This window comes from Sus scrofa, chromosome 14, assembly GCF_000003025.6.
Source record: "Sus scrofa isolate TJ Tabasco breed Duroc chromosome 14, Sscrofa11.1, whole genome shotgun sequence".
Classification (NCBI taxonomy): domain Eukaryota; kingdom Metazoa; phylum Chordata; class Mammalia; order Artiodactyla; family Suidae; genus Sus; species Sus scrofa.
The window spans coordinates 92,307,043-92,331,663 of record NC_010456.5 but is presented as its reverse complement, the minus strand read 5'-3'; the positions used below and the strand labels follow the sequence as shown (position 1 = coordinate 92,331,663).

Below are 24,621 nucleotides of genomic sequence, written 5' to 3'. Positions count from 1 at the left end.
TTCTCATTCCTGGCCACAAAGAAGGAAGGTGGACATGTCCAGTAGACTTTTGGACATAAAAGGCTGAAATTTGGGTGAGAGTTTCATTGGAAAGAAAGATTTTAAGTCATTATCATATAGAAAAAAACAAGGAAATAATTTTTATAGAGCACTTTCAACATATTAGGTATTGTGGCATGTTATATGTATATCAGTTAATTTTTACAATAACATATCTAGAGATTTTGACATGAGGAAACTGAGGCTTAGAGAGTTTAATTGACTACACAACCACACAGTGGGTACGAATCAGAGCTGGGATCCCATTCCAGGAGAGGATCTGTCTACAAAGCCCTCCCTCCAGCCAAGCTTCGTGGGCTCCCACCCAGTTCATGGTAGAGATCAGAGACTGGAACTCCAGGCCACTCTGACTCTTGAGAAGGGGAGCTAGTGACAAAAAAGCCAAAGCCAGAGGAGTAAAAACCCCAACTACCCTAGTGCTCTGGTAGGCGGTAAGTATTTTAAAAAGCAAAAGGTAGCCAGCAATGAAATAGGTCAAAAACGTCATGGAGGAAAAGGAGCGAACTCGATTTGGGAAGTAGAAGCTCAAGTGCGACTCTGGTGAGAAGCGAGTTCTGCTGGTGCTGAAAGCAGAAGCCAAGTTTTATTGAGCACACACGTTCATAAGAATTGAGTGAGTGAGGAGCGCGAGGAGACTATGGGGACAGAGCAGGTACTACTGGTCTGTCAACGGAAAGGAAGGAGGATGAAACTCAGAATTGGGAGTTCCAAGAAGAAGCAAACATGGTGGGATTAGCATCAGATAGAAGGGGCGACTTTTGAAATAGGAATTAAGGAGGTAAGGTGTCTTAACTGGTATAAGTCTGTGCATATGTGAGAAATTGACGCAATTCAAGTATTTGAGAAGAGGGTAAAATCTGTAAACGTAAAAAAAAGCAAGATGAGCTACAGCACGTCAGAAATTCTTGTACATGTTTTTCAAGCTAATTTGTTATCCTCATTTTACAGAATGGGGACTCCACTTCAGTACCTTGCTCAAAATCCAACTGCAGAGACCTACTCAACCCGGGGTAGTTCTGAGATCAGCCTGCGGGTCTAGGTCATCTGTGAGCAACGCACCCCCGCCCCGGGCGGCGGCCAGGAAGAGCCGGAACTACACTTCCCAAAGTGCCCGGCGGGATGGGGCGGGGCGGGGCGGGGCGGACACAGCCTCCTTCCCAGAAGCAAAAGCGGAAACAAAAGAGTCTCACCGGCGTCCCCGCCCGCATACTGGCGCTGGGGCGCACTCGGAACGGGCAGCGGCTCCCGGAGCGAGCGAGAGAGCAGCAAGCCGGGACCCTCCCGGCTGAGCCAGCCGAATAGCCAGCGAACCGAGTCCGCAACGATCCCACGCCTCCGAGCCCCGAAGCCGTCCCCCACCGGCCAGTGTCCCCGCTGTCCTCCCTGACCCATGGCGCTGAAGCGGATTCAGAAAGTGAGTGCCGGGGCCCGGTCTGGGGCGGGGGCTTCAGCCCCCTGCCCACGCTGAGCCCGGCGGTGGTCTGAGAGTTGTGCCTGGAGGGAACGTGAAAGAAGGATGGGCCGGGGCGGGAACCAGGGGCCAGGGATGCTGGCGGGGCCAGCGGGCACCCGACAGGTGAGGTGGGAGCAGCGGCAGGTCCCGGGCGCTGGAGGTGCTGGGAGGCAGGGGGCCCGCCGTGCGCTCTCTCAGGACCTGCGCCCGGAGCCCCGGCCGGAGATCGTTTCGGTCTCCAGACCTTCCCGAAATCTGTGCTTCTCGGTCGCGCCTGAATTTTGTCCTATACCGGGCGAGTTTTGGCCCTTGTCATGCTGCTTTCTTCAAGCTGTTTCTTAAGCCGGTTCTCTTTTATGTTCTTGTCTCCCTGGACTCCCGGGGAGGGCAAGGAAGGTGTGGTGGGCCTGCAGCCTTCCTCCGCGGAGCCCTTGGATTTGTTCTTTCTCTCCTCTGAGGTTGGCTCTTGCTCAGATGCCCGAATGGGCTGGAAAAGCCTGTTTGGGGCCGAGAAGCCTCCTGCCCCTTCTATTTTGGTCCCTCTGCTGCTGCCACTTCAGGTCACATAGCTGTAGTGAAAACATAGTTGCTGATACACAGCAAGATGACCTCCTGGCTGTGATTCATGGCAAGTCAAGCCAAGCAGGTTTTTTTTACCCCTCATGATAAACTTAGGTGTAAAGTTTGAGACACAACAGAAACTGCCACAAATTTAATTGTTTGATGTTTTGACACATGGGTATAGAATGAGGAAGAAATGTGTACGTTCATTAAAGAAATGTTTGTCTATCCCAAACGCAGTGTAAGGTATTGTCTTCTCTTGCATAGTATCTATTGCTACTGTCTCTACATGAACATCTTACAAAATTGGGTTGGGGCATTTTCTTTCTGTTCACTTTTACTTCTTGTTAGGTGATTTGGTCTGTTCACTGACACAAGTTTTAGGTTTTATTGGTATGTTTCATGTGGAGAACATTGAGAATTTGTTATTTTAATGGGAGTTAGGTTCAGCAAGTTAAGCCAACAATGGACAGTATGTTTTGTAAAGGATTTCAGAAGAAATCCTACCGAAAAAATTTATCAACCTTTTCAGGCATGAATCAAAAGAACAGTGATAGAGATGTTTTCTTAGTCACCATTGGTGGCATCTTCTGGTACAGAGGACAGCAACTTTCTAGAACCAGCCAATTTTGGGGGGGGAGAGTCAAATACTAAATCTGTGGAATATTGTTAATTTTTGTACTTTTTAAAGTTCCTCTCGCTATAAAGCCCATAGCTAATGATCAGCATTTATTGATTAGTATGTTTTCTGGTTTGAAGATAATGCAGTTACACATTTTTTTTTAATAGATAATTCTAATCTGAAGCCTCACTCAGCATCTTTGCCATGCCTTGTGTACTTATTAATGATGATGTAATATTGGCTCTCATTTGAAGTAAACCACACACATTTTTCCAAGTAAGTCTTAAAAATTACATTTTCTTCTTCTCTAGTTGTGAGAATTTTTTACAAAGCTTTACACATATAATAGCTTTTAAGTAGTGTAGAATTTGTCCACAGTAGACAAAGGAAATTGTCATTATTTGTAAATATACTGGGCAACTATCAATCACCATGCTGAGCCAGTATATTTGATTTGTATTTATAATATGGCATATACCCAAATCATATTTTCAGCTCTTAGTTTGTAACAGAGTTGTCTGGTTAAGAAAATATTCTTACGTAGAATTGATGTCAGATCTGTAACAAATTGATAGTTTGGGGAGGAGATTTGGGGTCACATAACATCCCATCTCTATGTGTCAGTCTTTGGCTTTCCTTCTCTGTTGTCAGAAAAGTTGACTTGCATAAATCTCTCTTCCATGTTCAAACAATTCCCTCAAACTTTAGAAGGTATTTGTTTTGATTCCCCACTTTTCCTCTTGCCTTACCTACCCCCTTGATTAAAAAAGAATTCCAGAGAATGTGTGCTGTTTGCCATATGAACACTTACAAAGCCCTATTTGATAGCATCATTATACAGATTCTCTTTGAATTTTGCATGCTTCAACAAAAGAAAATGCATAGTAATGTTTGGCCTTTCTTTTTAAGTGTATTAAAGGAATACTGTCAGTTGCCTTCCAGGTCCTCTGGGTTGTTATTTTCCTGTACCTGCAGTGGCAGCCTATAGAACTGCAGAACCTCAAAGAACTCTGCAGTAGCAGAGTGGAGTGGAGAGAAGGGGAACAGCTTCTAGGGTAGTGTATCAGAATCACCTCTGAGAGATGTATTGCAGGCTGTCCCCACTGCTGTCCATGACTGCTGTCAGTTGTAGAATCCCTCAGATGGGCTGGGGTGGAAAGAAGGCTGAGAACCACTGACATTCTAGTCTAGTCTCCTTGTTAGTCAGAGGAGTCTGAGGTTTGGAGTGGAGTGCTTTGTCCAAGTTAATCTCTTAAGAAGTGATTTGGCATATTTGAGAATGTTAAAAAGTTCATGATTTCACATTTCTTCACTTCATATGAAAAGATTAAGGATGGTTGAATTAAAATTGTATGAATATACAAAGCATGTGGAGATGAGTGCTTAAAATATATTTTTATGCTAGAGTACGGTAAATGATTTAATACTCTAATTTAGACATCCAGTGCCAGTTTTTACATTTCAGCTCATAAATTTACACACTCATGCCCTATTTTTAGATACAGTGGAAGATGTTATCATAGTCACCTAAATCACTAAAGGGAAGAAATTTGAGCAAAGTCTAAGGAAAGATAACTAAGGCATGTCTGAAAAAAGAGGGCAGTTTTCAGCTGGGCATTTGCTATTTTCTAGAATTAGTTTTGAATGTTTCTTCTGTTAATACTGTTTTCAAGCCTTGGTAAATTTTTTGGAAATCATTTTTTATTTATTTATTATTATTTTTTTTTTATTTTTTTGTCTTTTTGCCATTTCTTGGGCCGCTCCTGCGGCATATGGAGGTTCCCAGGCTAGGGGTCGAATTGGAGCTGTAGCTGCCAGCCTACGCCAGAGCCACAGCAACGCAGGATCCAAGCCGCGTCTGTGACCTACACCACCGCTCACGGCAATGCCGGAAGCTTGACCCACTGAGCAAGGGCAGGGACCGAACCCGCAACCTCATGGTTCCTAGTCGGATTCGTTAACCACTGCGCCACGACGGGAACTCCGAAAATCATTTTTTAAATTACAGATGTTATATCACAATACTGAATGTTTTGAAAACTGGAAAGTTAAAAAAAAAAAAAGGAAATTTAACACAATCGTCATCGTCTGAGTGTATTTATATTTCCCTCTAGATTTTATTTGATAAAGAAATTGAAGTACTAATCACAATACTAAATGATGTGATCTATCTTGAAAAATTAAACAAAAGAGTTTTGTTTTACAAATATAGCAACACAGATGGCTATTCCTTAGTGTATAGTTTTGTCCCCCAAATGGAATATTTAATAGTCAATTTAACTTAAAACGTATTTGTAAATTAAAATACAACATAATGGGAGTTCCATTCTGGTGCAGCACATTAAGGTTCCGGTCACTGCAGTGACTCAGGCTACTGCTGTGATGTGGGTTTGATCCCTAGCCTGGAAACTTCCACATGCCTCGAGTGCAGAAAAAAAAAGAAAGAAAGAAAAAGAAACAACAAATTCATTTTAAGCTGCTGAATTTTTGGATTTGTACAATTCCACATTAGACTGACTGTTTATGTCAGTCTAAAAATCCTGAGGATACTTCAAAAACAAACCAAAAAAACCCCAGCCCTTTGTGGAGAGAGCATCAAATGGGAGAAGAGAAGCAGCTCTGGTTTCTGTTTCCAGTTCTGTGACTTACTAGCTTGTTTCCTTATCCATGTAGTGACACTGCTGATAACTACAACCATCACGTATAATACATAATGGTAACTCTGTGCTAGACACTGTATTAAGTTCATGACACATATTCCTTTATTTAATCATTAGTAGACCTAAGAGGTAGAAATGATTATTATCCCAATTTTACAGATGATGAAACTAAGGCACAAAGATGTTGAGTAATGTACTCAGAATCACATAAGTAGTATGTGGCAGCACTAAGAAGTCCATACCAGGCAGTTGACTCCGGAGTCCCTGTTAACTATTTCAGTATATACAGATAGATTCACATCATATCTCTTGTACTTAATGAAAGACATAGAGTCAGATGAGTCTATGGATGTGAGTGTTTTGCAAACTGGAATGTTCTATACAAATGTAAAGTGGTATTATTGTAATTAGCCTTGGCACATTTAATCATTTTCACTGACACATCACTCAGTGTGTTGATTATGCATTATAAATTTCTGCTCTAAAGTAATGTGCACTGGATCAGTTAATGTGGTAAAATAATAATACAACGTTGTTCGTCTTTGTTGCATCACTTAAAATTTTTCTCCTCCAAGAAGATTTAGAAAAACTGGTTATAATTCATAAATGTTCTGTCAAAAGTATTATTTCATTTTGAAGTTTTCATTTGAGGAAATGGTTTATGAATTGATCTAGCCATTTAGTTCCTATAATGACTTTGAGTAGTAGTCAGCAGTTCAAATTGCATGGATATGTTAGAAAAACTTTCAGATTACAAGAGTACAAGGCTACAGGTGCCTTCAGTAAAAAAGGATATAACTTTTTAAAGAGTTTTAAAAGGAAGGAGCGTGATAATGTGGTTCTTGGTAGATAAATAGATGGTTTGCCTTGAGATGAAAGTGTTCTTTTTTTAAAGAGCCACTGTATGAATTTTCTGCTTTTGAATCTTGGTAATTAAGCTCAATCTTCCTTTTGCCCATAGTATCATGATTTTTCTTTCTTTATCACAACAAAGTTATAAAAAGACAAGATAACCTATTCTGGTTTAAAAATTCTGAGGTTCCTTCTCTGTGGAAATAAAGAGCATAGATCTAAATAAGGTTGTTTGTGCCTATTTCAGGAAGCCCAGCACATATAATAAAACCAAACTTAGCAGGATGTGGGATTGCCTCCAGCCAAGCAGAGTAGCATCCTTACTCTTTTTAGTTCCCTGAAATACATGTAGAAAACATGTTTAATGAGCATCACTAATCAAAATGATCAGCCTAATACTTTCTGTCAAATGGAGTTAATGATTATCTAGCATGTATCAGCACCACCCACCCCTTTTTTCAAGAGTGGATGAACTGATATTATATTTAATTAAAAACCAGCATCGACATTTTTGTCCTCTCTCTGAACCCTGTATGCTAGATTGAAAGATACTGGAATATAGTATAACTCACATTTGCAGGGTTTCGGAGTTGGAGGGGTCTTTAGGCTACCTCAGAATAAATGAAGGCTAAACAGGATCTATTTTGGGTCTGTTTTGGTCTGGATGGCCTCAGAGTAGCTGAGGGTTTTCTTCTGGATTTAATTTGGTTCTGGTATGAAGCTGTGAAGGTTCATTTACCCCCGCATTAGACAGTGTAAGAGGCTCCTATTCAGGAGTTGTCCTTAGTTGGGGGAGGAAACCATCCTGAAACACCCTGTCTGGTGCTGCCCATTGGATCTCCGCCATGCTCTGCAGCTTCCTGTCTTAACTCTTTCTGGATGTTCCCCCCCACTGTTCTCTATTCACATCATCCTGTTTGTGTGGCTCTTCTCCTTCCCTGACAGCACATTGCCTGTTAGATTCCTAGTCTCCTTGCAAATTTAGAAGAGCCTTTCTAATAGCAGTGAGGTGGGGTGTGGGGGAAGAGATGGGTCCCTCACCTTAAACTTAGCAGTAAAATTAACCTGATGGTTCTCACTCCAAGTGGCCACTGCCTTTGGTGAGCAGTTTGGATTGCTCTAGAGGGAAGCCCTCAGACTGGGTGCCCTGTACTCGTTGTTTTTCCCTATACCAGGAAAACTCTTGCTTCCCCCAAGTTTTGTTGCATTGTGTTTTCATTTTCATTTAGTTAAAATTATTTCCTAATTTCCTTTTTGATTTTTTTGATCCTTTGGTTATTTAGAGGTATATTATTTATTTTCCAAATAATTGGAATTTTACAGAGCTTTTTTTTTTATTCTTGATTTCTAATTATTTGTATTGAGATCAGGAGAATAAGTGTTATAATTTGACTCCTTTAAAATTTTTGAGACTTCTTTTATGGCCCAAAATGTTGTCTGAATTTTTTACTTATTTAAGCAGTAATAAAACCCTTCTGGTGTTACACATAGCTTTTCAATGAACAGTGTTTAATCATTTCTGGTCTTCATTTTGCCAGTGTCTGGTTGGAATCTATGGAACCTAAGCTATGTCTAAGGAATGAGTGCTAAACTAAGGTTTACACCTTCCCAGTGTCTTCTCCCACTTTTGTGAGCTTTCAGAACAGGGGTGACAGAATCAGTTGAGAGGATTACAAACCGCATTTCAAAAAATGAAATAGGAGTTCTCTTCATGCCTCAGCGGAAGTGAATCTGACTAGCATTCATGAGGACACCGCTTTGATCTTTGGCCTTGCTCAGTGGGTTAAGAATCCAGTGTTGCCATGACCTGTGGTGTAGGTTGCAGATTCGGCTCCAATCTGACATTGCTGTGGCTGTAGCATAGGCCGGCAGCTACAGCTCGGATTCAGCTCCTAGCCTGGGAACCTCCATATGCCGCAAGTGCGGCCCTAAAAAGATGAAAAAAAAAAAAAAGAAATAGAAAATATTAATGCTTTGGTATGGTAATGGTGGTGTTGTTTCATGAAACCTTTGTTTTAGTTATCATGTGTGTTCCCGCGTGTGCGTGTGCGTGTGTGTGTGTGTGTGTATTTATTAGGTTGTGGTGTATGCTGTTTTTCTTGTTATGAATTACTTTAAGGAAAATTTGGAAATCATTGTTCCATAGCATAAACTCTTTAGGTAAAATCAGTATTGTCAAAAATACATGCCATATTCATACAAATACACATATATGTATATACATGTATATATAGAGGAAGCAAATGAACATGTATCCTCACATACAAACACACATACACATATAGATAACACACACAATGTAAAATATTCTAGTCTTGGAAACATTTCTCTCTTTTTTTTCCCCCCAAAGCAAACTTAATGATAATTTTACTATGGATTACTCATGGAGATTTGCTAAGAGAGATCTAAAAATTAGATGCATCCAGCTTCATCTGTGCATTGCTTTGGGTTTTTTACCTTTTTTTTTTTAAGTTCTATTGAATTATAGTTGATTTACAATGCTGTGATAATTTCTGCAGTACAACAAAGCGATTCAGTTATGCATATACACATACCAGAAAACGTTTCTATTTGATGCCAACTGTCAATGCTCATTGTTTTCTACTACAAGTAGCAGCATTTTATAGATATTGATGTACAACTGCAATATTCAAGAATAATACTAGATGATACTAAGAGAGATTAATTTATTATTCAAATACTTATTGAGTGCCTACTCTATGCCAGTTATTAGGGATAGAGGTGTAGGAAGGTAAATTTGGTAAATATTGGTAGATAGGTTTGTGTTTTAAGTAGGTTTTGAGAAGTAGGCTGCTAGCTTTTTTTCTTTCTCCCTGAATCACTATCTTTCTTGATTACTATGAAATAAATAGTAACTTTTGATAATGTAGCAATTAAAATGCTTTGTTGCATGTTCCATAGTGTGACAATTCTATTATGTATTTGAAAAGTTGTATATAATCTCCTATCATGTTTTTCTTGCCTCTCAAGTGTCTTGCCTCTCAGAGCTTATGAAATAGTATTCATTTCTAACCTTTTATAAGGTATAAGTCTCCTGGGGAAAAATAATAAGAATTTCTTTTCATTTCTTCACTCATCACACTTTTGTTTCTCTTGAGCATGGCTGAAAATGTGCAAATGGCCTTAATTCAGTACTGGGGCATTGTTGGCTCCAATGTCAGTTGAGAATAATGTGCTCTAGTTATTGCAGCCTTGAGGTGAGTATTGTTTTGGGGTGGGAAGAGTGCTGAAGTGCGAGTCAGATGGTCTGTGTCTTTGTCCTAGCTCTGGCTTTGTGACCTTGACCAAGAAACTCAGTCTTTATTTTCTTTATCTAGAAACTTAATGAGTTGAATTAGATAACTTCTGGGTCTTTTCTGATTTATAATATTGGACATTCCTAAATAATGTCATTTACCAGATTCTTTTGGTTCAGCAAACAGCAAAAATAGTCACAAAAATAAATATTGCGCAGTGGCATTGTGTTCTACTGCTATGTGAAACTTAAAGTTCTATTTATTTTAAATTGTCAGAATTGAAATAAATGTGGGCATCTTAACATATAATATGAAATTAATGAGTCTCTAAAGATGTATTGCTTTTGATTAAAGAGTGTTTATTTGTGATGCAAATAAGATGTATCTCTGTTTTTGTACTAGTAACATAATGTGCTTTTCTAATTCCATTTAACACCTTTCTGTTTCACAGGTATCTTTTCTACTTTAGAGATTATTTTGTCCACATATTTAGACAACTGCCTTATATGTAGATTTTTTTAGATTCAAGTTAACACATTTATGGAGTACCTTATGTATATAAAGCATATACAAAAATGTAATAAGGAGATATATAGAAAAATAAGATATAACCAGCATTATCTAAGAAACTTAAAACTATTAAGGGTATGAGATGTACCATAACAACTGGGTAGACTTAGGAAAATACTAAAAGGAAGGTACAACATACTTGAGCAGGAAGAGAGTCAAAGGTGGGAGAGACCAAATCTATTTAGGGAAAATCAGCAAAAAAGTCTATGGAGAAGATGGATATAAGTTTGGAAGAATGGGAAGCATTTTGAAAGGCAGGGAAGCCAGGTTCATAGGGGAGCTACAGAAATGAAGGCACTGGAAAGTGCATGGCTAATTTGGAAAGGAACAGATAGTCCGGCTTTGGGGAGCATTCAGAAAACAGTAGACCATAAAAGTTCATCCTGTGGAGGGCCTTGAAGACCCATACTGAGAAATGTATATTTAATGTAGAAGTTGGGAGTTCCCGCCCTGCTCAGTGGTTAACGAACCCGACTCATATCCCTGAGGATGTGGGTTCGATCCCTGGCCTCACTTGGTGAGTTTAGGATCCAGTGTTGTCACGAGCTGTGGTGTAGGGAGCAGACACAGCTCGGATTTGGCATTGCTGTGGCTGTGGTGTAGGCCAGCAGCTACATCTCCGATTCATCCCCTAGCCTGGGAACCTCCATATGCCATGGGTGCAGCACCCCCCCACACACAAAAAAAGACAAAAAAAGTAAATGAATAATATAGAGTTGGGAGCCACTGAAGGTTTTCAAGTAAGGAAATAACATTATTAATCCTGTTGCTGGGTATACATTCTTGCCCTCATAGCACGTGAGATACTTTATCGTTTCTAATTATAGACTTGTTGTATGTCATGAAAAGGGAAGTACAGAGTGCCATAGGAATATGGTAGGGACCCTTTGGAGGGTTTGAGGAAAGCTGCTTTAAGGAAATGATGTTTAAGATGAGACATGAAAATAAAAGTAAAGCAAATGAGGTGAATGAGTGTGTGTGGTAGTGGGTGGTGATTAGAAGTCTTCTATCTAAAGGGAAATCCTGTTTGAAACTAGAGGCAAGATAGATTTTGGGGAATTGAAAGTCATTATGACTGGTGGAGAGAGCATGGGGAGGAAGGTGGTTGCACACACAGGTTAGAGAGGACTCAGATTCTGGAAGCCGTTTTAGAGATTTATAAATCTTCTATTAAGGCTAATGAAAAACATTGAAAAGGTTTGACATGGTTCTTTAAGAAGATTTTTTTTTTTTTTTTTTTTTTTTTTGGCTGCCTCTGCAGCATGTGGAAGTTCCCAGGCCAGGGATCAAACCCTTGCCACCTCAGTGGCCCAAGCTGCTGCAGTGACAATGCTGGATCCTTAACTCATAACAAGAGAAATGGTAAGACAATATGTCAGTTAAGACAGCAGTGCACTTGTTCAGGTGAGATCCAAGAGTCTAAGCTAGCATGGTGGCAGTGGACATTCAGATAGAAGGGTATGTAATAAAAATTATAAGGTGTGTACCACCTGGCTTTTTTGAGTTGGTGTAACCCACCAAACCTACCCCTGCTTGGCCCATCAGGTCATATGTCTAAGGCTCAGTAGTCTGGGCAGTATCTTCAGACTCTATCTATTGCCCAGTCTGTTCTCAGGTTCTTTTTTTTTTTTTTTTTTTTTGTCTTTTTGCCATTTCTTGGGCCACTCCCGTGGCATATGGAGATTCCCAGGCTAGGGGTCCAATCGGAGGTGTAGCCACCGGCCTATGCCAGAGCCACAGCAACACGGGATCCGAGCCGAGTCTGCGACCTACACCACAGCTCACGGCAACGCCGGATCGTTAACCCACTGAGCAAGGGCAGGGACCGAACCCGCAACCTCATGGTTCCTAGTCGGATTCGTTAACCACTGCGCCATGACGGGAACTCCTCAGATTCTTGAATAGTGTCTCCCTGGTTCCAACCTTTGGTTTCTTATCCTGAAATGTCCTTCCTTTGGCTTTTCTCAGGCTCTTCTGCCCTTTGGATCTGTTTTTCTGTATAATGGGCCTCCTCCTGGGATCCTTTCAGTGGGAGAATATGGACTGAAGGATAATCTGAACAACTTGGTACTGATTAATGTAGTGGGTAGGAGGGTGGGGTGGGACATGAAGGGAAGAAGGAATCATGATGATCCCAACTTTAGAGTCAGGTTCCTGGAATAAGCGCTTTTTTACTATAATACTTAATAAAGTAAAAAAAAAACCTTTATCAGTTAGACTCAAATATAGTCTTTATTGGGAGTTCCCTTTGTGGCTCAGCAGGTTACGAACTCGACTAGTATCCATAAGGATGGGGGTTCAATACCTGGCCTTGCTGAGTGGGTTAAGGATCTGGTATTGACGTGAGCTGTGATGTAGGTCGCAAACAAGGCTCAGATCCCGCATTGCTGTGGCTGTAGCATAGGCTAGCACCTGCAGCTCTAATTCAACCCCTAGCCTGGGAACTTCCATATTCCTCAGGCACGCCCCTAAAAGGCAAAAATGTGTGCGCGTGTGTAGTCTTTTTTGGGATACCTTGGAGTTGTCTAAGATATAATTTTATTTATGTAATTCCCACAAAGGAAATGTTACATATAAAAGGAAGTGATCAAGAATCTTCTCTTTAGGAGTTCCCGTAGTGGCGCAGCAGAAACAAATCCCACTAGGAACCAAGAGGTTGTGGGTTTGATCCCCGGCTTCCCTCAATGGGTTAAGGATCCAGCATTGCCGTGAGCTGTGGTGTAGGTTACAGACGTGGCTCGGATCTGGCATTGCTGACAGCCATAGCTCCAATTCCACCCCTAGCCTGGGAACCTCCATATGCCTTGGGTGCGACCCTAAAAAGCAGACACAAAAAAAATCTTCTCTTTAAAAGGAAACCATGTTTTAAACTAGAGTCAAGATAGCATTTTGGGAAATTGAAAATAATTACATTACAGCTGCTGTAGAGAGCACTGGAGGAAAGTGGTTACAGATCTGAGACATTGAGTGTAATGTCCCTAATCCTGACTTTAAACATTTATTCTAAATTGTGATCTTTACAGTTCAGATTCAATAAATATTACTTTGATGTGGCCAAGTCAGTAGTGTCATTGCTTTCTTTGTTTTCTTCCTTTTGTGTGAAATTTGGCTGCATTATCATTATTTTTAACAAACAGTCTTTGCCAGAGATACCTGATCTAAAGAGACAGCAAAGCAGCCAGAACCAGTTTATTGAAGTAAATTTGGTTCCTATAACTTAATTAATTGGATGTTGTCAGCATTTAAGAGTCTTCCAGAAAGAATCTTCATGGTTTAAAATAAAGATGTTATTTAATTCAAGAGTTTAGAGAGGTTCTGTATTCAGAGACATTTCTGAGAATTGTTTGACATCTCCCTATTGAAATAGCTCTAGTCAACTGGATAAGGAGATCAGAGTCTGAACTGTAAGCCCATGAAATGTTTATTTACAGACAAACCAAATATAGCTCGTATATCCCTTTAGAGACAACATCAAAAATGCAGTCCAGTAAGAATCACTGTCTTGTTTTAAGAGTGTTGAAACAAAGATGCTTGTGTCACGTTAATTAATTGCCAGTTGAGCCAGAATTTTTGAAATAATGCTTTCATATGCTTTGGATTCAGTAATTTAGATTTTAGACTGTAAATCAGTCCCTATGCATGGGCTGCTTAATATCCTTTACAGACACCCAGTGGGGTATATATTGTATCTGTTATGGAGATTTAGACCTTCTGAATGTTGAAACTAGAGAACAACAAAGCATTTTCAGTCTGGTCAGCACAATTTTTTAGAGAATATTTACTGCATGGTGTCATATTAAGCCTGATGGTAAATAAGGCAACTCTAACTTGTTAGCTTTCCTTCTCCACTGTTGAGATTGTGCTGTGACCCTTCTGGGAGCTGAGAGATTAATGCAGGCCTCTCTTCTCTTACATTCCCTTCTTTGTTTCCTTTTTTATTTGTTTACTTTCTTTGAATTAGGCTGCCTCATCTACTTTTAGATTTTAAGTCCCCTAGAGGCAGGGACTGTGTCTAGGTTGGTTTTATAGAGAACACTCAGCATATTGTGGAGGTGTTATAAACATGCCATCTGTGCCAATTTAAAATTCAGTTTGAGGCCTCTCAGTACTTTTCTTTGTGTCTAGATGGCTATAGAAATCTGAACTAGAATAGAGATCCTTAGCCATGTAAGGCTGTATAAATCCATTAAGTACATGTTTTTGTGGACTCATAGTGCTTTTATAGTGCCAGTCATAATATAGGGACAGTATCTTGTAATCTGCCTTTCATTACTATGTCTTATATTTTTATTTTGAAATTTAAATATCCTAAATAGTTTTTTACTTGCGTTTCAATTGTATTAGGATAGAAAGTTGCTTCACTAACAAAGACTACTTTAGCTTGGGGCATACTTTCACCAGTTTTTTATGATATTTATTGCATGGTCTGTGTTTAAGATTGGTTTGTTTTAAGCTCACTTTGTCTCAAAGGAGCAAACGGAAATTGAAATGATGTATTTCAATTTTAGATTTAAAAAGCCACTGGAAATGAAATTGAAAGATACACAAAATATATGTATACACACAGTGTGTTCTTTTCGTATATGGATTTATAGCTTGTCTCATTATCTGATAGCCATCTTTCACATTATATGATTTCTTTATATATCACTGGCAGTAGAATTGCAGGGTCATTGAATATTCCTCTGTTCACCTTTCGTAGTTACTGTCAGACTTTTCTTCTTCCACCAGTGGCACATGAGAGTTCCAGTTGCTTCGCTTCATTGCCAACATTTTGTACTTCCTTTTTTATTTTAACTTTTATTTTGGAGTTGTAGCGACATGGCATTTTGGTTTTGATTTGCATTTCAGTAATGACTAATGGAGCTGAGCCCTTCCCCATGTGCATATTGACCATTTGGATAGCCTCTTTTGTAAAGTGCTTATTCAAGTCTGCCTTTGAAAAATGGATCCGTGAGTTCCCATCGTGGCACAGCGGGAATGAATCTGACTAGGAACCATGAGGTTGCAGATTCCATCCCTGGCCTTGCTTAGTGGGTCAGGGATCTGGTGTTGCCACGAGCTGTGGTGTAGGTCGCAGATGCGGCTTGGATCCTGCGTTGCTATGGCTATGGTGTAGGCCAGCAGCTGTAGCTCCACTTAGACCCCTAGACTGAGAACCTCCGCATGCCACGGGTGTGGCTATAAAAAGCATAAAAAAAAAAAGAACGAACGAAAGATGAATCCATGGGATTTTTTTTAAAACATATTCTGGATGTGAGCCTTTTGTCAGATACATGTATTGCAAATATCTTCTATTTTATGGCTTACCTTTTCACACTTTTAATGTGTCTTCTCTGTGTACAGATAGATGTTCTTCTCTTTTTTTTTTCAAGGGCCACACCCGCAGCATGTGGAAGTTCCCAGGCTGGGGGTTGAATCGGAGTTACAGCTGCCAGCCTCCACCACAGCCGCAGCAGTGCCGGATCACTGAACCACTGAGCAAGGCCAGAAATCGGACCTGCATCCTCATGGATACTAGTCAGATTTGTTTCTGCTGTGCCACAAAGGGAACTCCCAGATAGATGTTCTTGATTTTAATCAAATCCAGATTTTCTCTTTTTCACTTATGGTTAATCCTCTTTGTGTCCTATTTAAGAAATCTCGAGGTTCTCATTGCTAAAGAACCCGACTAGTATCCATGAGGATGCGGGTTCAATCCCTGGCCCCACTCAGTAGGTTAAGGATATGGCATCTGAGCTGTGGTGTAGGTCACAGATGAGGCTCGGATCCTGAGTTACTGTGGCTGTGGCATAGGCTGGCAGCTGCAGCTCCAATTCAACCCTTAGCCTGGGAACTTCCATATGCCGTGGGTGAGGCCCTAAAAAGACAAAAAATAAAGTGAAATAAAAGTGCTATTTTACCTTTCATAATTTAAACCTCCTATCTATTTAGAATTGATTTTTGTGTATTGTTTGAGGTAGAGGGAGGTTAAAGTTCTTTTTTTTTTTTCCTATATAGATACCCTTTAGGAAATAGTTGCTAGGTTGACAAACAGCACCATCTATTGAAAAAAGTTTTCCTTTTCCCTCCACTAGAACGTCACTGTCTTCACTTTTTTTGGAGGGGGGGGGTCTTTTTAGGGCCGCACCCGCAGCATATGGAGGTTTCCAGGCTAGGGTTGAATCAGAGCTATGGCTGCTGGCCAACACCACAGCCACAGCAATGCCAGATCCAAGCTGCATCTGCAACCTACACCACAGCTCACGGCAGCACCGGATCCTTAACCCACTAAGCACGGCCAGGTATCGAACCTGCATCCTCATGGATGCCCGTCAGATTTGTTAACACTGAGCCATGACAGGAACGCCTCTTCACTTTTAATTTTTGAATTTCAGGTTTGCCCTTCCCCTGCCTCCCATTTTCAGCACATGGATGAAGTAAAGTTAAAATAAGTGCTCATGGTCCCACTCAGATGTCAAACACCGTCACTTTTACTTCTACATGAGAAATGCTGTTTGACCTCAGAAAACTAAATATAGAACTACCATATGACCCAGCAATCCCACTCCTGGGCACATATCTGGACAAAACTTTCATTGAAAAAGATACCTACACCCTTATGTTCATTGCAGCACTATTCACATTAGCCAAGACATGGAAACAACCTAAATGTCCATCAACAGATGAATGGATTAAGAAGATGTATATATACACATATACACACAATGGAATGCTACTCAGCCATAAAAAGAACAAAATAATGTCATTTGCAGCAACATGGATGGAACTAGAGGCTCTTATACTAAGTGAAGTCAGTCAGAAAGAGAAGAACAAATACCATATGATATCACATATTGGAATCTAATATACGGCACACATGAAGCTTTCTACAGAAAAGAAACTCATGGACTTGGAGAACAGACTTGTGGTTGCCAAGGGGGAGGGGGAGGGAGCGGGATGGACTGGGAGTTTGGGGTTAATAGATGCAAACTGTTGCATTTGGAGTGGATAAGCAATGAGATCCTGCTGTGTAGCACAGGAAACTATATCTTGTCACTTGTGGTGGAACATGATGTAGGATAATGTGAGAAAAAATATGTTTATGACTGGGTCACTTAGCTGTATAGCAGAAATTGACAGAACATAGTAAACCAACTATAATGAAAAAAAATAAAAATCTATTAAAAAAAGAAGTTAAAAAAAATGCTGTTTATTCAAATTTGTGATGATATCCTAAGTTGGGTGTGAAGGATATGTTCATTTCTTTTATGTGCAACTTTCTATATTGAAGCTTTGTAGAGCCCTGGGGCACCACTTACATTGAAATCTATGTGAATGGCGCCCCTTGGAGTTGGTGCTCTTGGCACGTGGGGCAAAATGCAGCAGTCCTCAGCGCTGCTTATAATAGCTGGTAAATTTTTAAAAAAAAGAATACCTTTTTCTGTGCTCCAGCAATCCACGTTTTAACAAATGAAGGTTAAGTATTGTGGTGTGCCCCAAGTTTAAAGGGCTAGAGTAAGAAAGAAACTCTTAGGCAATCCATGTGCCTTTTCAGAATTTCCCAGCTCTTGGAACCTTTTTAATGTTTCATATTTAAGTTTATTTTTTTATTTAAAAAGTAGTTTGTGTCAGTTAAGATATTTTATGCCAGTTTCTTTATAGATCATACTTCTGTCCTAGGAGAAATTTTTTTTAGGACTCCCTTGGGTATTCTAAATATCCGTGAACATATTCAGAAGGTGACCCTTGAGGCTTATAGCTACTATTACATGTATTTTCTTGGAGACACAACTACTTTTAAGTTTCTAGGACCTCTTTCCAAATCTGTTAAACTTTTATCTTATGAAGTTACTTTTTTCCACAAAAAATTTTCCTTGAATTTCTTGCCCCGGTTTAATTATCAACAACTGTGCCTGACCAGTGACTTGAGAGGTTTTTATTAGCATCATAGTCCTATACCATTAAAATAAATTTTTAAAACATTAGGAGTGTAGAGTTGGGAGAAGGGTATAAAATCAGAATCATGATCCCTTTAAAAAGGATGTGGAAGTGCTTAATAAACTCCTGCTGTAATTAGTTCATCTGGTTAAACTAAGCTTGGAACAAGTTAAAAAAAAAAAACTTCTGTCCATGCCACAGATTGCAGCTCTGTCCATGGGTAGCTCTGTCATCAAGGATTGCCAGTGTTTAGAAGACAACTTTGAGACTAGGTCGGCTCAGCACTAACCCCTAACTCCTCTTGGAAAAGCAGCCCAAAGCTGTGTCCTGAAAGTAGGTCATCAGCTTCTTAAATAAACAATAAGGATGGAGTATTTAGAGTTTTGAGGTTTTCTAAATCAGAAAAGCCACAACAAAAATGTCTAGTAAGAATATCATACATTCTATAAATTGAAAATAGTAGCAGTGGCATGTGTTTTTGATACCTTAATGATTAATATTCTTTTGAGGTTGATTTCTAGATGTTATTTTATTTAAAAGGCCACCCCATTGTTTTTAAGTGACCTGCACTACTCTCTCTTAACACTTGTTATTAAGATTTTTTATTATATGCAATCTGTACATCTGCTTAAGGGAGTAATTAATTCAGATTGGATTGCCAAGTCTAATCATTTGCATTTCTGAAAAATAGAAATTTCAGATGTCTCTGCTCTCCTGATCACACTATTTCTTAAATTGTATTGTTTAATTCAGACAATATCAAACACCTTATATTGTGGAAGAATCCATGGATAAAGTGCATAAAAGTCCTAGTTTTAAAATACCATTCTGGTAGAAGAGGGTTTTCTAAAGACCTTCAAGAGGTCTGTGAGGTCAAAATTAATTTCATAATAAAACTAAGATATTATTTGCCTTTTTCATTCTCAGTTTTCTCCTGGGTATACAGTGGAGTTTTCCACTTTAATGATATATGATGTTGTAACATTGAGTGCATGAACAAAAGTGAAAATTTAGCTGTCATTTATAAGCATGACTTTAAGGAGATCTGAACATGTATGAAACAATGCCACTCTATTCCCCACCCCATTTGGACAATTATTAATTACTATGAGGTGAAATTACTGGGTCAGATACCATATGCATTTTTCACTTTCATAGTTATTGCCCTCCAGAAAGTTCTATTTCAGCCTAACACTCTCTTCACCAGCAGTGACATGCTTTATTCCCCATCACAACCATGGATGGAGGTAGTCTAATATGTTGAGAATGGTTTGGTTTGGGTAGTGGCATTATGGGTTTTTGACTATTTCTACATTGCTCTTCCAGTTTTGTTGCCTCCAAAGCACTGTTTTGCTTTGCTTTGCTTTTGTAAGACACACATACAACTTAATTAAAAATGAATAGTTTTAAATGCTTTGTCTTTTGAGATCTTTTACTTTTTTGTTTTTTTTTTTTAGGGCAGCACCCACGGCATATGGAGGTTCCCAGGCTATGGGTCTAGTCAGAGCTGTAGCCACCAGCCTACGCCAGAGCCACAGTCACTCGGGATCTGAGCCATTTCTGCAACCTACACCACAGCTCATGGCAAGGTCAGATCCTTAACCCACTGAGTGAGGCCAGGGATCAAACCCCCAACCTCATGGTTCCTAGTTGGATTCATTTCTGCTGCACCACAACGGGAACTCCTAGACATATATTTTGACAAAGAGATAGAACATTAGAAATTTAGACTCTCCTAGAAAGTCTAAGTAAGATGTGTAAATCTCATCAAAACACTATGTCATTAGTAGTAAGTAATGGTTGATGTGACTGTTAAGAATGTTTGACATGCTGTCAGCTGCCTCTTTCCTATAATAAGTGAGCTTTAAATAGACAGCTTAAGAACCTGGCCTTTGCAGGAGTTCAGTTGTTGGATTTCCTTCTCTCTCTCTCTTACTTGTCCTTAGTCCTAACTTCTAACAAGAGGTTGAATCAAGACACAAAAATATAGCTACAAGATAATGAGTATTTTACTTTACTATTTTGAAGGGATTTGAAAGAATAGTCTGACATTTGAAATTTGAACACAATTTAAGGCTACTGCAAGTAAAATATGATTTGGGGTTTTTAGTAAAGAAATAAATTTGTATTAATGTATATGTGGTTTATTCACACATATATTACTCTGTAAAATATATATGTGCACAAATATTTAAGTTTTTTAAACCACAATTAGAGGCTATCAATTTCCAATTAACTAGATTTCTAGTTAAAATAAGGGGAAAGAAATTCCACTTACCCATTTACGCTAATGTTTAGAAAACTCAACATGATGAATCTTTTCAAAAGCAATCTCCTAAAAGCCCAAATTAGAAAACTGTTAAATAAAGCACAGTCATTCTAAAGTGAGACTATGACTTAGAAACTGCTTCTCCCCCAATCGTTTAAAATGGTTAAATAATTATATTATGCCACTAGAGAATTGGATGGTTGTTATTAATTCCATATTATCTTAATCTTTATTTGAATGCCAGCTCTGTGCTAAATACTGCCGTGCATTTCATATGTGTCATTTCACTTGTTTGTCATAGAAACTGTGGATGAATGTCATAATGCCACTTGGTATTAAAGAAAACTTAGGCTTATAGAGAAAAACAAAGTTTTGCCCAAGATCATGTGGCAAGTGATCGATGGCATCTGGACTTGAACTTCAAAACCGTGCTTTTTTTTTTTTTTTTTTTTAACCACTATTCTTTTTTTTTTTTTTTTTGGTCTTTTCTACAGCTGCACCTGTGGCACATGAAGGTTCCCAGATTGGGGGTCTAATTGGATCTGTAGCCGACGGCCTATACCAGAGCCACAGCAACGCAGGATCCAAGCCGCATCTGCAGCCTACACCACAGCTCATGGCAACGCTGGATCCTTAACCCACTGAGTGAGGCCAGGGATCGAACCCGCAACCTCTTGGTTCCTAGTCGGATTTGTTAACCACTGAGCCACGACAGCCACTCCCAATCACTGAAATCTGCCTCTTCATCGTTTAATTGTACCTGTACCAAAGAAGCTGCTAACTCCATTAGTTAATTTTTGTCAGGAAAAGAAGCACAGCACCAGCTGTGGAGGATAAAAACAAAACAAAACGAAAGTGAAAATGAAAGTACCAAGGTATACTGGAAAAGACTGGAAGACTTGGGAAGAGAACTGAGTTTGAGTTTGCACTTGACTCGATTGGTTACTTAGCCAATATATCACTTTCTTAGGACAACCTTTCCCTACCGCATCTTCTTCCTTGTTTGTCTCTGTTAGAACACTGAACTCATTGCTGTAATTACTGTATGGCAGTGATTCTAAGGTGCATATCTTTTTCATTTTAACATTTCTGAAGTCTGGATGTGCCTTAAAATTGTTGGTGTCTTAAAATTTAATTGGCAGCATTTCTTCTTAATTATCAGTACATAAAATAAGGATGTGATTTACAGTCGCTGGCATCTTAGATTTGATGAATGTAGTATTTGTTTACATGTGTTCCTATAAAAATGTTTACATCATTCCCACAGTTTTAAATACCAGGTAGGAGTTCCCCTCGTGCCTCAGTGGAAATGAATCTGACTAGTAACATACACACATATATACCAAATATATTCAGTGATTTTCTGATTTCTAGTCTAATCCTTTTTTAAGCTCCTACCCTGTATGTTTAACTAAATTTTTCCTTGATATCACAGGGATCACAGATTCAGTCTATCAACTTACCAAATCAACATGTTGTTGTCTTTTTTTTTTTGGCCATGCTCACAGCACGTGGAAGTTTCTGGGTCAGGGATTGAACCTCTGCCACAGCAAAGACCTTCGCTGCTGCAGTAACAACACAACACCCAGTCCTTAACCCACTGTGCCAGAAGGGAACTCAACATGTCTTCTAGTATTCCCACTTCTCAGTAAATGGTATATTTGTGAAGCTAGGAAGCTAGCAGATGCAGCCCTAAAAAGCAAAAAAAAAAAAAAAAAAAAAAAAAAAAAAAAAAAACTGTTGAAGTCAGATCTGTTTCTTATATACCTAGAACTTATGTAAATTACCTCACATTCAGTAGATACTAAAAAATATTTTGCCTTATGGATGTTAAAGAAAAACATCCCCAGGGATGTTAAATGAATTTTAATTCATTTAATTTTTTTTCAAGATTTGGAGCTGTCTCGTGGAATTTAATCCTTCATTTCATACTCTTCTACATCTCAGTGACCAAGCACATTTTATGTTCCCACATTTGAATAGAACAACCTAAAATGATTTTTAAATGAATAGTCTGCCTTCGTGGATTATTGTGCTTGTTTCACTGGAAAAGAATTAACCTCAAGTATTTTTGCTTTGTTCCAGGAATTAAGTGATCTACAGCGTGACCCACCTGCTCACTGTTCGGCTGGACCTGTGGGAGATGACCGTAAGCTTTGCTCTCTTGCTAGGAATTTACTACCATTAATAATACAGGTTTGAACACTTGTTAATGACTCCAAAACTCCTTTGTTTGTTTCAGTGTTCCACTGGCAAGCAACTATTATGGGGCCTGTAAGTATGATTCATATATAAAATTAATCCCCTCAGACATACTTCATTCTTGCCATTTCACCTCTGATCAGATGTTTGTGGCTAAGGTTGAATTTTTTTGTGTTCTGAATCACTTTGGGAACAAAATACAAGTCAAGGATTTAGGGTGATTTTTCTAGAGCCATGGGGGCAAATATTCATTTGGATCACATTTACTTTGCCAAATCCTTGATCATTATGCATAGTAATGGACTGCCCACAATTTGTAACCAGGCTATGTATTTGCTTTCTTTTTTTTGAAAAACACAAAAAGCCATTTGTTCAAAACTAAGCGTAATTACTCTTACTTCAACAGTTTTAGTAGGTTAGAAATAAGTTTGGTTAACTCAATAATGTAATAAGCACTATTTTGCAGTAAATTTCATCACTGTTCCTATGTGTAAGAGAGAACCAATAATATATCACAGTGGCTCTGCTGTTGCCACCTCATGAATTTGCCTCTTTTGTTGCATTGTCCTACACTCAAAATTACCTGTTGTTTTATGACTGGATTCTCTTAACAGTTCTTACCTTTGTTACGATTATTCCTTTCTATACCTGAGAAGCAGTTTTGACTTGAAGTAGGCTTTTCTTTCTTTTGGCAAAAATCTGATTGCATAAGAATGGACACAGACAGCTCAAATCTACTCTCTGGCTAAGAGTATATTTGTAACATGTTTCCATGAGCATCATTCTCTCCTCCCTCCCCTAGAAGAGCTTCATTTTATAAGCCATAGAGTTTTTATTATAGCATGTTTTTGTAAGCTATAGAGTTTTTATCATAGCACGTTTAACTTTTAAGAAATACAAGTTATTCCGAGTTCCCGTTGTGGTTCAGGGGAAACAGATCCATAAGGTTTTGGGTTCTATCCTTGGCCTTGCTCAGTGAGTTAAGGATCTGGCATTGCCATGAGCTGTGGTGTAGGTCACAGACGCAGCTTGGATCCAGCGTTGCTGTGGCTCTGACGTAAGCCAGCAGCTGTAGCTCTGATTTGACCCCTAGCCTGGGAATCTCCATATGCCAGAGTGCTGCCCTGAAAAGACAAAAAGACAAAAAAAAAAAAAAAAAAAGAAATACAAGTTACTGAATTTTCAGAGCAGGAGTCCTGGGCAAGTAACTTAAATTATTACATTGTTGTATTAAGTTAGTTTTTTAAAGGGGGAAGTACAACATATTTATTTAACAAGTTTTAATAAGATTCTAGTTATTTGGGAGTTATCCTGTGGTGCCACAGGTTAAAGATCTAGCGTTGTCACTGCAGCGGCTTGGGTTGCTGGTATGGCACGGATTCGATTCCTGTCCTGGGAAGTTCATGTTGCAGGAGTGGCCAAAAAGAATCTAGTTATCTGTTTTCATTGCCTACCAAGAACCTTCAAAATAGTATTTCCAGTTTCATCCTTGCCATTTAAATTATAGCCCTTCAGGAATATTTCTTAGGTAAATCACATGTAGCAAATGGTTACAGTTATGTTATTCATATCCCCTTTATTTTAGTAATGTAAATATTGCCACTCTGTGGTATCATTTGAGTATATCTGTTGATGGTAACTAACTTAAATTTTCTACATTCTTTATAATTTTTGATGAACAAGAATTAAACTAGGTATATAGTAAGAATAGTTATACAGTATAGACCTCTAATGTCTATTTAGAAACTTAAAGAGGAGGTAATAATAGCCTTGCTGTTATTAATAAAAAGTTAAAATAATATAGTACATTTAATTAAATATAAAGGAATTTAAATAGAATTTAAGGTATTTTTGTTATTTCCCTCTTTTTCCCTTTTTTTTATTTTTTCATTTTTATTTTTATTTATTTTATTTTTTTATTTTTTTGTCTTTTTAGGGGCCGCACCCACAGCATATGGCAGTTCCCAGGCTAGGGGTCAAATCAGAGATGTAGCTGGTGGCCTACACCACAGCCACAGCAGCGTGGGATCTGAGTTGCGTCTGCTCCCTACACCACAGCTCACAGCAACACCGGACCCTTAACCCACTGATCAGGGCCCAGGATTGAACCGCATCCTCATGGATACTAGTCAGGTTCGTTAACCACTGAGCCGAAATGGGAACTCCTTCCCTTTTTTTTTAAAAAAAACTTTTTT

At 39.0% G+C, this 24,621-nt stretch overlaps 1 protein-coding gene across 2 annotated transcripts in view; it reads left to right on the top strand.

Moving 5' to 3' along the window:
* The window catches only part of UBE2D1 (UB2D1), a 34,119-nt gene continuing 10,729 nt past the window's right edge, over nucleotides 1,232–24,621 (top strand). The window contains exons 1-3 of one of the 2 annotated variants that reach the window (NM_001078674.1): nucleotides 1,451–1,474; nucleotides 22,310–22,373; nucleotides 22,467–22,498. In NM_001078674.1, the coding sequence (NP_001072142.1) occupies nucleotides 1,451–1,474; nucleotides 22,310–22,373; nucleotides 22,467–22,498 (120 nt within the window). Of the gene's footprint in view, nucleotides 1,475–22,309; nucleotides 22,374–22,466; nucleotides 22,499–24,621 lie in introns of both variants that reach the window. The other variant, XM_021072207.1, reaches the window with a different exon arrangement.